We start from the raw sequence: 17,069 nt of genomic DNA, 5'->3' as shown, positions 1-17,069 counted from the left end.
CGGCAAACAACAGCTGGCTCTTACTATAGGGATAACCTCTATCTCTATCTATCTTTTGGGTGGTGAGGGTTCTGGGGGAGGGGAGGGGCGGGGGATGGCGACTGGGGTTGTGGAAGATAAAGGCAAGCAACAGAGGAAAGAGTAGCGAGCTCTCAAGAGAGGGGAGTTTGCTGGAAAACCGCTGTAGGGCTCTGACCCACACTAAGCTAATGCAGAGTGGAGAGGAGAGGCGAGAAGCAGAGGAGAGGGGAGGAGAGGAGAGGCAGGAGAGGAGAGGGGAAAGATGAGATGGTATAGACAGACCTGGCTTCATCTGGCCTCTTTATCTTTCACGCGCAGCGTTCTGGAGCTAAGTAGATGACATGAGCCAGCCAGCGTTCCGGCTCAGCTGCTGGGACCAGATTTTCAGTGAGGGAGCCGCAGGAACCGTTGCAGAACAGTCAACGGGGGGGGGGGCAAAAAAGCCAAAAAGCCTGTTGTGAAAAATATTACTCATGCTCAATCTGCCAAAGGAAAGCACGTGTTGCCTTTTCAGGAGAAAGCAAAAAAAAAAGCACAACCGTTTCCAATGAACGACCCGCAAGCCCGCATACACACAGTGTCTCCGTTTTCATGCTGTCTGAAAAAGGTCACTGAGTGATGGCGGCGGCGAGAGAGGGAGGGAGCTCTGCCACTGTCGCCCATCTGAGGCCGAGCGGAACTACCACTCTGCTAAAGCAGGGGTTACAGCAGGGGGAAACACTCCCACTCAGTGGACGACTGGTGCCAAGGGCAGTGTGTCTGTGTGTCTGTGTCTGTGTCTGTGTGTGAGGGGGGGACAGACAGAGAGCAAGAAAGAAAAGGAGAGGAAGATGAGACCCAAAATCTCCAGTGTGCAGACGTTGAGTCGTCTCCACTGACTGGGGATAAGCATGGAGGCAGTTGGATTCCTCTCCGTTCTCAAGTACTCCTCGGCATTCGCTCCTGATCGGCACGGTTCCCAGAGTGCCGTTTTCTTTTCATTTCTTTTTTTTTTTTTGTTGTCGTTTTATTCATTTTTTCTTTTAAATAAAACACCGCACCGCGTCTCTAGCAAGCGCCATGCCCCGAAGACACACTCTGCACTCAATGCTAATATGATTCCCTCTGGAATTACCTTCAGCGGTGATTTTAATCAAACACTGTGAGTAAACACCGCAAAATAATATTATGGAGAGAAAATGAAGACCAAAAGGAAAAAGAGTGAGAGAGGGAGAAGGAGAAGAAGAAGAAGAAGGAGAAGTAGAAAAAGAAGAAGAAAAGGAAAGAGTCCATGACAGAAAGACTGAAAGCTTGAGAGGATTAAGTAAAGACTGGGAGGAAGGAACACCCCAATCCCATTATACAAGGGCTGTGACAGTGAGGAGAGATGCCGCCATTCTATAGAAATGTGTTATTTTAAACAGCACGACTGAGTCACACACACACACACACACACAGTACGAGACGAGCAGCCAATGGACCAGTGGCCAGAGGCGTGGAAGTGTGGCATCTCAAACAGGAGCAAGGGAGACAAGATGGTCCACAAATGTGTGAGGGGAGGAAGGGCTTTTCTGGTCCACAAATGAGGCGGCGATAATCACAACATGGGAAGAGGTGTGTCGTAGTCACTGTACGTTTGAGAAATGTGAACGAACTAAAATTTCAGTCTACTACACCATATACTAACAGGTTCTTCACCATACAAAAACAGGCTCTACACAGCTCCAACTGAATGGTATTCTTATTCTTTGCCTTAGAAGCTCTCTACTGTGAACGCCCCCATTCGTGCATTTAATTTCTCAAAGTTGGCCCGTTTGCCTGTGCTGAATCACCATGGATTGCACCACGATAAAAGCTCACACATGGCTTGGGTATGGAGTTGGCCGATGGACCAGTTAGGTTCTGGACTGCTCACCTTCTCCTGGTTGAAGGCGTCCATTCGCTTCATGGCCGTGTCCAGAGCCGCCATGAAGTCCAGGAAGGACTGGTCCTGCTCACAGAGGGGGTTGCTCAGCAAGTCTCCCGAAATCTTCACCGCTGCCTTGGACATAGCTAAAAGACAAATAAAATAATTAAATTAAAAAAGACACACCACCCACCCACACCCACACCCACACCCACACACACACACACACCCACACACACACACACACAAAAGAGTGTGGACAAGATGAGATTAAATAGCAGAGCAGACCTGAAAAAAGCACCAGTTTGGTGGTAGTGTACTGAACTGACGCTGCACAGAATACAGCAGATCATCTACAACCTGTGCCAAGCTGGCCCACAGATGCGAACCAAACCAAAGTACAGGCCCGATACAGGAGAACAGCAGACAACACCACAGGGGGAGCTCAAGGAAGGGGAGGGCGAGAGAGAGCGAGAGAGCGCAGAGGAGAGGAGAGGAGAGGAGAGGAGGAAGGGATGGAAGGAGAGAGGGAAGGAGTGATGGAGGGGGGTAAGTGTGAGAGAGTACAGCCGCGCTGCATCTGTTGAACGGATGGGAGCTGCGATGGAGATGAATATTCACCACAAAAAAAAAAAAAAGGAGAAAAAAAAGAGCGGCTGTGAATCTGTACAAATGTTTCTACAGTGCCAGCGCCAATTACTGTTAATCGGCAGGGCTGCCATCACAGCTTAGGCTCAGGGCGCTCATCAGATGACTGCGATGCGATCAACCTAAATGAGCCTCACTGGGGACAGCTGTGCAAACGCAAACGGGGATGTGTGTGAGAAGAGAGGGAGGGGGTAATCGGGGGCACATTTCCTCTCTTACCTAAAACAGGGTCGAGACTCAATTTTGCTATGCTAATGTGACTCTTGCCACCGGAGTCAATCGGCAAAGTTTGTGTTTCTGACACTTGTGTAATTCAAAAGAAAAGAACAATCTGAATAAGCTATCTGAGTGTAAGACTTTGAAAGCAAGTGATGAGGAGAGCATTGAAAATGTAAGCTCTTCAAACACGGTTTTAAATGACATCTTTTTTCAATTCATTAACAATAATACCATACCATAAATCTCAACAATAGCATCAGTGGTAGTCAGCTCACTACACCAACTACTCACAAGAGAAGAGCAAAATTGTAAGAGAATTTTAAAAGAAGAGAAAGATGATAGCATGTCAGTATCTGGAGCAGAACCTATTCTAAACTCAAACCTTACACTCTTGGTGTAAGACATCACCAAGTAATCAATCTTTTTAATTAAAGCAATAGCAAAATAATAGCCTTAATGGAAAAGAATAGCCTGATCAACTGATTCAAGGTGCTGCTTTACGATGAACAGGGAGCACAGAACTGGCTTGTGCACTGAAATCCACTGATAAGGCCTGACAATGTTCCCTATACCAGACTAATGCTTATAGTATGCAAAATCCCAGCGTGTTAGCACCCTGAAGAACTGTGTACAGCTTGTTGCGTTGGCATGTTGTGCTGAGAAACTGTGTTCAGTGGCAGTTGGTAGAAGGACCTGCTCAACAGATGGTGTCCAGTAATTATGATGATGAAGATGACAGCTCTGTTTCTTAAATAGGGTATCCCATATTGTGGAGCAAGTAGCAAAGGAAATGAAAGAGGAATTCTACCACCACCACCGTCGCCCCTCCACCCCCAACACGCACACACACACACACACACACCTCCCCGCTCCCAGAAACACATGGAGCACAAAAGCCTTTGACAAGGGCCTGCCCTTCTTCAGCAGACACTGACTACTGGGTAGGCCACATTAATAAATGCTGCCTTCTGTCCTCTACATTGATGATATGAGTGTGTTATGCACAGCAGCTTAAACACACGCATGCACATGTGCACGCTCGCACGCACGCACGCACGCACGCACGCACGCACGCACGCACGCACACTCCCTGTTGAATTCTAATATCATCTAGGTCACATTAAATCACTATCGATAAGAAAACACCCGACCTGTCAAAACACTGACAAAGAAATGTAATCAAATCACAAACACTTTAAGAACAACACAGTTTCATTTCCTTACAACGTAACCCGTCCAAAGCATTCTCTCTCATAAACATCCTTTCCGTTCTCCAAAAACTCTCAAAGAGGCACATACCTACATCCGCCTCGGTACTCTTCTTCATGTCCTTGTGAAGCTTTTTCGTCTGATCCTCCAGCCTGTGTGCGTACAAAGCAGGGTGTAATAAATGGGTCAAGAAGTATTCCTTTAATGTTCTGATCTGGTCCTCATCTGGGTCCACTCGGTCTGCGGCTGCCCACAGCCTTCAGAACAGATGACAGAACCACCTGGCCTTGTATTCTCTTCACAAGCACACCAGCAAAGCAAATTTAATCATGATGACACTGTCCGTAAAACTACACTGCGTTCCAAATTATTATGCAAATTACATTTTTCTCAGATTTTCCTAAATAGTTGATTCAAATGACAGTCAGTATAATTTCAGTCATCAACCGTTAGAGTATAATTCAAATCAAAAGTTATTTCAATCAAAAACATCTTAACAGGCCAAGTTACATGTTAACATAGGACCCCTTCATTGACATCTGGGACATGGTGGCCATTCACCAACCATCCATTACTCCATCCATCTGGACCATCTAGGGTTGCACATCACTCACCCGTAAACGAAACTGTTTGAAAATTAGTCTTCATGTATTCCTAAGCCCACTGCAACCGTTTCTGCTTGTGAGCATTGTTTATGGGTGGTCGAATAGGTTTATGCACACTTGCAAACTTCTTGAGGATCCTACACTTTGAGGTTCCGCGGACTCCAGAGGCACCAGCGGCTTCAAATACCTGTTTGCTGCTTTGCAATGGCATTTTAGCAGCTGCTCTCCTAATCCAATGAATTTGTCTGGCAGAAACCTTCTTTATTATGCCTTTGTCTGCACAACCCGCCTGTGCTCTGAATCAGCGACAAATTTCTTCACAACACGATCACGCATACGTTTTCGGGAAATATCCAATGTTTTCATACCTTGTCCAAGGTAGTGCGCAATTTCACGCTTTTCAGCAGCAGAGAGATCCTTTTTCTTTCCCATATTGCTTGAAACCTGTGGCATGCCTAATAATGTGGAACATCCTTCTTCAGTAGTTTTCCTTTGATTAGGCTCACCTGGCAAACTAATTATCACAGGTGTCTGATATTGATTTCAATGATCCAAAGAGCCCTGAGACACAATACGATCCATGAGTTTAATAGAAAAACAAAAATAAATGTTGCATAATAATTTGGAACACGGTGTAGCTGCGTGTCAAACAAGATTCATGACACTATGAGAGAGAGTGTGACCGCAAATTATCTTGGCATCAACTCATACCAACTATTGCATCTAACAATTCAAAAGAGATGAATAAAGCCATGATACATTGGGTACATTGTAAACTTCAACAGTGAAGTGTCAGACAAAATATTAAGTCATTTTTTTATTAATTTACTTATTGATTTATCTTTAAAGGGAATACCCGCTACTGTTGTAAATACTAGCTAGGTGATGTGTAGATACTCTCACAAAGAGAATAATGATAATAAAAATACATCTGAATCAATTCACAGGGTCTTTCTCCATCTCGCCTGCTCTCACTCACACCGTGGGTGTTAACACTGGCAATTACTTGACAATTGAGACTGGAGTGTGTAGGGGGGCTGTTCATTATATCAATTAGGGAAAGAATGAGGCGCTGTTCAGGGGTTCCCCAGAGACTGCTGTCACTGTAGATCTGAGGGATATCATTAGGAAGCAGAAGGGGATTTGGGGGGCAAAAAAAAAAAAAAAAAACATCTTTCCTTTTTAAGAGTGCAGTGTGTGTGACTGTGTTGTTAGTGTGTGTGTGTGTGTGTGTGTGCTATTGTGTGTGTTTGTGACTGTGTGTATGACTGTGTGTGCGTGCTAGTATGGAAAAGAGAGTGTGTGTGTGTGTGTGTGTGTGTGTGTGTGTGTGTGTGTGTGTGTGTGAGCGTGTGTAAGAGATGGGATATGTGAGGCGCTAGGAGGGGTCCTACGTGTTCGGTCATCTGGCCGCCGGGTGTAGGGAGGCCCCAGTCTGTGCAGGTGCTAATGGAGGAACAGGGAGCCAGATGCTCCTTTCTCCTGAGTAGCCCACCCCACCCCACCTCACCTCACGTCCACATGTGAGGCGCACATGGGAAAAGACGGGGGAGGGGGAGGAGGGGTTATGGCCCGACGCGGTAGTGGTGTCGTTCTCACCATCAGGTTTAAACCAGTAGTGAGTGGGAGAAGACTGCACAAGGAACACAATTACGAGTGTCGAATGTCACGGCGACAAGAATGGTTACAGTTAAGCAGATAATAAGAGCGTTGCGTCTCATTGACACAAATGGATATATATTAGAAAAAGGCTTTGTCAACCTGTCCAGAGTCAAGCACACAGGTTTTTCTTTTTTCTTTTAAATGCATGACGGGCAAGGAGGTAGATCATTCGATATCGTAGGTGCGTTCAACGGAGGTGTTTGAACACGCCCGGGCAGTATAATGTACGCACACTGAAACCGCCCTCTCCCCCAAAATCCCAGTGGCTGTTGCTCAAGCGGCAGGTCTCGCTCTCCTTATCGCTCCTTTCCCTCTTCCTCTGTCTGTGAGCGAGACGCAGGCCTCCCTCTCTACCATTGCCACACTGCACCCCCTCACTCAGCCTCTGCACCCCCTGGGCTAACACAGCAGGGAAGGCCTTTTTTTCTGCAGTCGGCCTCCAAAGGGTCGCCAGCAAATTACTTTAAACGATCCTCTTTTGTTTCGGCGGGCACAAACACACACACACACACACACTGCATTTGTGTGTGTATGTGTGCAGACACAAATGCAAATGCGTACAGAGTTTGGGGGACAGGGTTGAATAGCGATGTAAAGAGGTCAGGCATTCAAAGCAGCCTTTTTTTTTTTTTTTTTCGAGCAGTTGTGCGGAAACGTGTTTGATGTAATCGTAAGGAGGTAGACAGTTTCAGCGAGAGAAAAAATATATACAAGACAGACCTGTTAAAAATGGATGTTCTTGTTTTGCTCTGTTTTCTTTGCTTTGTTGGAACAGAGGCCTTTTCCAAAGTTTTGAATTTGTCTCGCGCTCTCATTTTTTGAGTGTCAGAATTTTACACAGAAACTAATGACGCGTAAACCAAAAGCAGGCAATAACCAGGGAAATTCAAAATAGTGACGGACATGTCAACTTACTTTTGGAGCTTGTCATATTCTCTCTCAAAGTCCCTTTCAACCTGCCAAAGAAACACAACACACACACACACATACACAGAAATGAGAACATTTGATGAAGGGGGAGACAGAAGGTGCTGTCTTAAAAGAGTGTGTGGGCAAAAAAAATGCCCCAGTTTTGCACACGTTGCTGCCATGGAGCTTTTCTCTACCAGCTCAAACAGGGTCCATGTGAATGTTAGGACCAGCACTGCGAATAACTATTATTACGTCTGCTTTCATTTAACTATGTTTAAACACATAGGACATATGACATATGACACAACCATTTTAGTGACACTGCTGTACAATGTATTTGCTCATCGCTTCCTGAATGTGCCGTTTTGCGGATAACCTCAATTTGCAGCCTGCTGTGCTGTTTATGCAATGAACAACCCACTTGGGCTTTTCTCATTGGAGACAAATGTTCCGTAGCACTTTTCAAACACAAACACACACTGATTTCCGTCAGACTCCTTTAATTAGCTGGCTATTGCTTTGGCTTAGATCTGTCGCCTTGTTGCTCTCTGTTTGTCTGTCTCTCTGTCTGTCTGTTTGTCTGTCTGTCTGTCTGTAGCGACTGCAAAGGACCACACTGCCTCCTTGGCAGAGCAGTGGGAGTTCCTTTCCTGAGGTTCTGCGGGCACAGGGATAAACAAACACGCACCAGGCACCACACACACACAGACACAGGCATGGGCTCGCGTTCACGCACACACACACACACACACGGGCGGGCAGCTGCTTTCTGGGGGAAACAGAGGGGGCACTAGGCAGCCCCATCCATCCATTCATCCGTCCAGGGCCCACTCACACCGGACCTCTGGGGCCCATGATGTAACAGGAAGCCGGCGACCGTTCCATTCCGCGGCTACGCTGCTGCCCAGAGTCCCAAACAAGATTAGAGGGGATGTGGTTCCACCCCAGCGAGGAGAGGAGAGGATGGCACCCACTCCCTGGCCACTGCCAGCGCTGGCGCGCGCGCGCGCTCTCCACCACACGTGGCTTTGCCAGGGGCCAGGAGGGCTGTGAGGCGGGGGGTGGGGGGTTGGTTTAGTGAAGAGGATGACTCACAGTCTGTCAGGTAGGGCCGGGCAATCCAGACTTGGTCAAGGAAAACTTTTTTTAAAAAGGTGTTACGCGCGTCTCATACTTCAGTCTTCATGAAGTGTTTAAGCTCTTCATGATTTATTCTCTAGGTTTTCGTTTCAGACTATTTAGTTGGTCTCAGACTGTCAAGATTAAGTGTCTGTTTTTCCAGCATGAACGCCTCAGTACAGTAATTGCTGCGTTCTTCAGACGCAAATGGACTGAAATGTAGGACTGCTATATTCTCCTATGTTCGGGGAAACTGGACACCCACGCTACACAGTGCCCGGGAAAAGTGCGTGCATGTTTGTGCGTGTGTATGTGCGTGTGTACTGTATGTGTGTGTGTGTGTGTCTGTGTGTGTGGTGTGTCTAAATATGTGTGGTGTATATCTACACAGTGGGAGTGGGAACACTGGCGAAGAGGTTTCAGGGTGACCCTCAACGGCCGCAAGGGCTTTCTCTCTCTGACCGGCGTGTAGACAACGGCCTGCTTTCCCATGTCTGGGAGCGCGGTTGGACAGGCATGACTGTGGCAGGACTCTGGTCAGGGCGCAGCTCCGATCCAAAGCCACCGAGGCTGCTAGCGCGGCCGCCAAAGGACCGTCCTGGCAGCAGCAAGGAGGAGGCTGACAGCGTCTGCAGGCCTGACTCTGAACGGACACTTCCGAGGACCCAAAATTGTCAGCTCTGAATCCATGGCTTAAGAAAAGGCACTAAAGGACTTGGGAGACAGTCACAAGGACTTGTCTCCTTCTATACACTTGGGAAAAACAACTGTCTGCCCAGAACCAGCTAAGGTTCTAAAGTCCTTAATAAAGAAAAGATAAGTGCATCTGCACTCTCACTGTGACTATATGAGGGTGCTACACAATGTATACTACACACGGACAAGACATAGAGTCAATTCTCACCGTTTTGGAAACGATTTGTTTTTTCGGTTGTCCAATCTTGAAAGGAATCCTATGAAAGAACACAAACAGTTGATCAGCATTTCAAATTTGAGCTATGATTACTGTCATCACAATACCAAATGTATGACTTCGATAGGATGCTCAAGTATACCAATTATTGAAAAAACACCATGGCATAAATCTTCGTGATAGAAGTAATAGAAAATGGAGCTTAAAAAAAAGAAGTATTTTATTAAAAAGCTGGTCAAAATGGCATTCTTAAAGTATTACTACAAAATGTTTTAATGAATTAGCATATCACAAAACAGGTTGAGCCTGTCCATCTCTGAACCTGGCAAAGACTCATCATTGTCAGGTTCAGTGCATCATTTAATTTAAATTCTATTCAGCTAAACTGTCAGACTTCAAACAAAATTAAACTTTCCCTCTCAGGTTAACACATTCAGTCAATCTCTAAAAATGACACCAGACAGGCCAGAGCAGGCGCGGTCAGCCTGACGAAGAGACCAGTCAGGTCCATTCAGATTTTCAATCTGCCTAGCAGGAACCGGTGTGGGAGGAAGAGAGATGGACGCCAGTGCAGGACCCTCCATGTCGGCATGGGCCCACTGAGCACTGCCTTGGACAGGAGAGGAGAGGAGAGCAGAGGAGAAGAGAGGAGAGGAGACCAGAGGAGAAGAGAGGAGAGGAGACCAGAGGAGAGCCTATTGCCTACTGCCTCTGGTTGAAGACCATTCAGCAGGACTCCCGCTGAAACGTGCCTGACCCAACCACACATGCTTCCTGCTGATGGTGCTGCTGCTGCTGCCACGCCACCACACACATCTGCTTGCCATCTCTCCCGGATGTCACTTCTAATGAGAAGGGGCCTCTCCCCACTGGCCCATGTGGCGACGACACTGTGACTCTGGCTCCCCTCACCTCTCCTCACCTCCCCAGGATACCAGCACCACTCTCCCATCCGCGCACACACACACACACACTTGTGTAGGCTGAGCAGTGGGGGACAGGGACATAACAAACACAAACTAAACACACGCACATGGAGACATTCATAGGACACACGCGCGCACACACACACACACACACACACACACGCACACGCACACGCACACGCACACGCACACGCACACACACACACACACACAGAAATTTCAAAGAAGAAATGTTGCCAAATGTCAACTGATAATCATCTTCTTCTACAATTACTATTATGACTTGCTTTGTTGTCATGTAATGTGTTGCTGTTAACTATTGCAATGATGAAATCTGCCCTAGACAAGTTTAGACTATCTAGGACTCTGGTGCTGTTACTCATACTATGACAGATCGCCTATATGATGAAATATTTAGGGGAAAGATGATATGTTCGTTGTCATGCTTATTTCTGGCAGATGACAATGGTTCACAGCAATCCCACCCAAAATTGAATGCAAAAGGAAACAAGGCGGCAAGGACTGTTGTCATTTCCCAGACAATTTTAGCCCTTGTTTCTCCCTCCCATACGAGCACACAGCGAGCCCACCTCCCCAGCGTTGACAGATGGCTCCCAGCGAATAACGACATGCTCTCAACGATGAGGCAGGGGTATGCAACGTCAGGCCCTAAATAACAAATCCGAAGGTCGCCCGTCCTGCTTTAACTTGTTAGCCAGAGAAGACGGTGGCTCTCGGACAGCAGTTCTTGAGGGACAGTGCGATCGCCGAGCCGAGTAATTGGAGCGGCTATCAACGGGAGGCCAGGAAGGAGCAGCTATAGATTAGGCATAGCACTCCGACATTTATGAGCCATGACGCAGAGCCGTGGCGATGAATGCAAGGGGACGTCCCTCGTCTCTTCTGCCGTCTTGAGGGACTTTCATCACTCTGCCTACCCTTCCACCACGGCGCATCTAGCTTGCCATACCAACTGATGTGACCTTTCCGGATATGTTGTGCCTGATGATGATGTAAGGGCTCAGACCTCCTCTGGCCAAGCTTGTACTGTCGCATTTTTTTTTCTCTCTCTCACAAACACTCTCTCTCTCAACAACTCAATGGCTGAAAAGCCAGCAAATCAGTTTGTGAAAAATGTGCGACATTGACTTCAGAGACAAGGGCCAGTCTGTGTACATTTGTGCGTTTGTGCGTTTGTGCGTGCGTGTGTGTGAGCGTGTGAGTGTGTGCGCGTGTGTGTACGTGTGTGTGAACAAGTGAGCATGTAAAACAAAAACAAAAAGAGACAGAAAACACTCAAAATCGCATTACAGGATTACGGATGTCAAAACCCAACAGTCGTGCCCAAAATAGGCAGCAAGCAACCCCTCTGGGAGTAATCATTCCTCCCCTCAGCTCCCAGCGACCCCTCTACCGCACCAATGGGTTGCTTCTTAATTGCCGAGCAAAGAGTCTGAGGGAGCCTATGAGAAATAAATCATAGGTTTTACTCCAGACGTGTACCTGTGTCGAAAGACACAAACACACACACACACACACACACACGTTGATCTGACACTAATAATATGCCTGGAGACTGACGGACAGGCGCTGCTGACAGGCTCACTGGGACAGCAGCTGCGTCAAAGCGAAGGTGTGTGCACTAATGACATGGAAAGCAAAGGGTGTGAATAAACTCTGCGTGTGTAAATGTGCTGGTGTGTGTGTGAGTGTGTGTGTCAGTCACTCCCCTTTCATGACAGCTCAATCAAAGCGCCAAGTCCAACCCATGAAAGTAGGCTACAACTTGAATTTGTAGCCTATTTCATCCCCTTCTTACAAGGAACACACACTTTTCATCTACATGGGGGACTGCACATCTATATTTGAACACAACAGCAAAACAGAGACATTGTGTACAACCCAAGTCACAGACAAAGGGAAAAAAAACGATCCGATAAAAATAATTGGTACAACACAGCCATCACAATGTCTCTGAATCAAAAGCAGCGAAGATACTAAAGCTCTGGCAAAGCTGAAATGCAGACCGATGAACAAAAGGACAAATGGCCTATTCCAGCAGGAAAAGTACCTTAACCTCCGTCATACATCTGCCAAGGCAACATCATCATGGAAAACTACGTTTAGCCGAGTCACCCACTTAAATTCCTCAAGTCCACAGAGATGACTCATAGAACTACAAACGAAATGCATCAGCAGCAGAACATAACTTGGCTTATCTCACGAATAATCTCACAACTCCAGATCTAGGTTTAAACTGATTGTTTCTCTTGCACTACTTCGTGACGCAATGGGTAATATTGCCTAATAGTGCTTTTTCAGACGTGGCAAATTGACAAAAAGAGAAGAGAGAAAAAACTAGACAGTTCAGAAGTAAAGAAACACTCTGACAGATCAGAGTTAACGTCCCACATAAAGAGGGAGAACTTTTTAACCAGTTAATGCCACTTGCCATACACAACCTCTACACTACTACTACAACACACACTACTAGCCTATTGGCAGATGCAGTGTCAAAATGAATGTCAGCTGTGAAAATGTATTTCACATATTTCATGATGAAAATTGTACAACTTATTAACACTTACTAACCTATAGATTCTGCAATTAAATGTGTTTTATATGAACACTGAATTTTTAAAAACTGAGGTACCATTACGAACCTTGGTTCAAGCCCTTTTCAACGTGCATGACGTCAATATCTGCCATATTGGATTTTGTTGAAAATCAGAAAAAAAAAAAAACACAGGTCACAGATTTTGTCCATTTTTCTCAAAATTTGTCTTGGATGATCTTTATACCAAACACACAAAATTGACCTGTTGGTGATTTGATTTGTGAAAGCGTTCACCCAATAAAGCCAATTAAAAGTGGCAGAGAAGCCTTGGCGGGAATTGAGGCCATATCTCAGCAATGCACTGAGGTATCAAAAGCAAACTTGCTACATGGACTCAGGACCCGATTGTGACAACGTATAATCGTAATAATTAGAAATGTGTTTTCTTGAATAGGGCTGCAACTAACAATTATTTTCATAGTCGATTAATCTGACGATTATTTTCTCGATTAATCGATTAGTTGCTTGATCGATCAAATGCCAGAAAATGGTGGAAAAATGTAAATTATTGTTTTTCAAAGCCCAAGATTATCTCTTTAAATGCCTTGTTTCGTCCCCACACCAAAGATACAGTATTTAGTTCACTGCCATAGATGAATAAGTAAATATTGAAAATATTCAAGTTTAAGAAGCATCAATCAAAGAATTTGAATGTATTTTCCTTAAAAAAGACACAAACTGATTAATCGATAATCCAAATAGTTGGCAATCACTTTAATTGTCAATAACTAATTGATTAATAGTTGCAGCCCTTCTTGAATAACTGTTGATGTCTTAGCATTGACAATGAAATAGACGCATGCTGTCTCTACCTCTACCTACACCTTACATTAGTGTGTACATCAGTGATTGACCGAGTAATCACTACAGGCTTTGTGAATGCCTATAGAAAAGGCAACACAGGCAAGAGAGGGAGTTTCTGTGTCCAGCATGGCAGCGCTCCTGCTCCGTGTTCTGTGGGAATGGTCTGGGATGACTCTTCACACACAGAGACATTTTTGTAGACGCCCTCAGATGGTCGGAAGCGGGGGTTAGCCTGCGTGCCCTGATCCCATGCCCCCTGGGTAGACCCTTGCCACCGTGCCAGGGACAACTGTATTGCATCGGCCATGCTTCCCCCATGCATACACTGACTGGGTTAGAGCAGGGAGAACGCCAGCAGTCACCCTAGCCTGCGTCACAAGGTCATTATGGGGCTTTATTCACCAGTTTGCATGCAACGCTTGCATACTGTAGAAGCTTACTTCTGCCACGGGCAGACACAAGTCACTACTGGGATGACTAATCACGTTGATCAAGCCAAGCCTAGGCTTGGTATTCTTAAGATGCTAAAACCGCTGGTGAGCTTAGAGCACACACTTTTAAAATTGTGAACATTTTCATATCATTCTTCATTTAACTTATCATTAAAATAAAATTATGCTTTTTTTAAGGAGAATTTGATGATAACACATTGCTTAAAACAAAGATTAAAATAGCAAAACAAATTACTTTTTCTGTCTTAAATAGCAAAACAAATTACCTTTTCTGTCTATGCAAAAATACTTAATTAGTCATCAAATATGGACCTCAACAATTTAATGATTTTCATGTGGATGACTGCTTAATGATGAACTGAAGCTCCTTAGTGAGCCACAAAAGAGTCACAAACAAACAGAAATCAAGAGTCTACACATAACAAGATGTCTTTTTTTACCCAATAGTAGGTCTGCTCAGCTCATACTCAGCACACTTAACTTGTACAGTTTAAAATAAAAAGAAACTGTACATAACAAAGACAACTATCTATCTATCTATCTATCTATCTATCTATCTATCTATCTATCTATCTATATATATATATATATATATATATATATATATATATATATAAAGTTATATAAATAAATACTACAATCAAAGGATTCTTTAAAGTTTCTTCATAGAAACGGGATCAAAAGAGTATATATACTTATATAGATGGCCAAGGACAAAAGGTCAGACTAACAAGGAAAGGGCAGGTCTTTGCCGTGGACAGAGGGTCAGAGCAAAGGGAATACAGCTGTTTTGATACTTTGCATCACTTGCCTAGCAGTAAGTATAAGAACAGGTTTGTATAACAATGACATGAATTAACCTACTTTTAGAGAAGAACCTTAAAATACGTGCCATAATGATAATTATCCTGGTTAAATTTTGACACTGGGTCACACCATGAATGTTATTGCTTCAGATGCATGCATCAATGTCAACAAGTGGCGCCAAACAGTCATGTCAAGGAAGATGACTTAAGACAGGGAGTAATTAAAGTCCTTTTTTAAATTGTGAAATTACAGCACTGTCCATCGACACTACCAATTAAGGAATACATGTGATGTCACATCACCTAGCTCTAGTGACTGACAATGATGTCAGATTTGATGTTCAAAGTATTTTGGTGCTTTGGGCCTGTTAGATGACATTTAAATTCTCATTTAGCCTAGAGCCTGAGTTTCTGGTCTTAATTTGGCATTCAAACGAACAGGCCTATCTGTTGTGCAATGCAGCGTTATGTTTTACTTTTACTCAATACGCAAGTGTTTATTTAGTGTTGATTAAGCGTTTCCAGTGTCCAAAATGAAAAAGGGCTACAGAGGTTGTGACGAAACTCTGTACTCTGTACAATGCTAAGGTGAAGACCTGATCAACAGGTGTCTAGAAGCATAAACTAAGCTGGGAGACAAGTGTGTCAAGGTGATCGACACACTTCTCCCCAAAGAAAAAAGTAATGTGAATGCGGCACTCAGACGTGTCAGCATGAATGGAAAAAAAATCGCTTGAATGGAGCACAGCAGAGCAGTCTCCCACACACAGATGAGTCCTGACTGAAAACTCAGGTCTTCAGAAAGGGAAAAAAAAGACACGGGCAAAAAAGGAAAAAAATAAACAATTATGAATGATTCCATATGAATGAAACAATGGAGTACTAGACATTGAAGGAAAAGAGAGGCATCCAAAGAGGGCCTCTGAGAGATATTACATTTTAGGGAACAACACAAGATAGGCAACAGATGTGGAACTGACCAGCAGTATTAAAGTAGATGTGGGGGGGTGGTTACAAAAGATTGCAGTACGTTCTGAAGAGACCTCTTTATTGAGCGCTGAACACTGTGTCCCGTTCACGGCGATGCAGATCTGGCCGAGGAGACGCCACTCTGGACGTGCGAGACCCAGCCTCAGCAACAAAGCTTCGACTCTGTCGGAGCGGAGCAATTACGCAGCCAAGGGATGGAGATGAGTCACGCAGGCAGGCAGGCAACGCGCTCAGCCACCGGCAGGCAGAACAGCGAAACCCAGCTAGCGGAACTGTGAAGAGTGCGCCGTTTGCAATAAAAGGAGGGGTGGGGGTGGGAGGGACGGGGGCTGGGGATCTTATCGCGGCAGAACACAGAGGGCTGCTTGACGAGACGGAACTGGCCAATTGTTCTCCCTGATGACCCTCGAGTCACTGGGCCCACGTCATGGGCTCGGAGAGAGGGCCTGCCTGGAATTTGCCAGTTAGACCGGGTCATAATGGACCCTTTCACGGGGGCCTGGTTCACCTCCGACCCCTGGAGCTGGCAGTGCGTGCTGGTTGAAGTGTTGTCCCCCGAGCCAGCCAATGATCCCGATACTGGGATGGGTGACGTTGGTCTGGCCTCACCCCTCTAATGGTCGCCTGGTGCTTTTTGACCCTGTAAATGTGGGTCTTACTTATAACGCACTACAGAAACAGGAGGGGTGTCACTGGAAACAACTTCCAACGTAATCAATGCGTAATGAATATTTTGGCAATGCCAATGACACTACCATAATCCTGTCTCTGTCAGCAGAATGACAATGATGTAAGGCCAATTATGTTTTCAGAGTTTTTTTATCAATCATGAACGTCATATTCAGCAGCAAGTCTTAACGTGTAAAAAATGCTTTTGAAACATAAGGCTTTGTTTTGGGGAGTGTGGTAATGCAATGTAGCAGACGTGGTGGAATGAAGAGCAAGATACAGGCTTTCAAACTGCTTTGCTGACCACCATGACAAGAATGTGCAATCCAAAAAATACTCGGTAGACCGATTATGCTGGAAGTTTGCCTATGTACTTCTAAGACTGGCTATGTTTGAGACCTAGGCAGATGAAAATGCACCTCACAACAGGCACAGTGTAAATTGTACTTCAATTATGTTGATGATGTTCAAGTTTTGAACATCACAACAACAAACTGCAGACACTCCGCCAATAAACTACAGAACAGTGCATTTGCAAATTAAATATGCCCCATCTTCTTAGTGAACCACCATTAACCATAGTAATGCCATTCATTAGCCAATCGTACCAAT

At 45.2% G+C, this 17,069-nt stretch overlaps 1 protein-coding gene across 1 annotated transcript in view; it reads right to left on the bottom strand.

The window, feature by feature from the left end:
• bin3 (bridging integrator 3) overlaps window positions 1–17,069 on the bottom strand; it is a 45,716-nt gene that overhangs the window by 27,338 nt on the left and 1,309 nt on the right. The window contains exons 2-5 of the mRNA XM_048244489.1: window positions 9,185–9,233; window positions 7,165–7,205; window positions 4,073–4,134; window positions 1,916–2,052 (exon numbers count right to left, since the gene is read on the bottom strand). Coding sequence (XP_048100446.1) covers window positions 1,916–2,052; window positions 4,073–4,134; window positions 7,165–7,205; window positions 9,185–9,233 — 289 coding nt within the window. The remainder of the gene's footprint in view (window positions 1–1,915; window positions 2,053–4,072; window positions 4,135–7,164; window positions 7,206–9,184; window positions 9,234–17,069) is intronic.

The sequence above is a fragment of the Alosa alosa genome, chromosome 5 (assembly GCF_017589495.1).
Source record: "Alosa alosa isolate M-15738 ecotype Scorff River chromosome 5, AALO_Geno_1.1, whole genome shotgun sequence".
Lineage (NCBI taxonomy): Eukaryota > Metazoa > Chordata > Actinopteri > Clupeiformes > Clupeidae > Alosa > Alosa alosa.
Note: the sequence above shows the minus strand (reverse complement) of the source record. Positions and strands in the feature narration are given on the sequence as shown.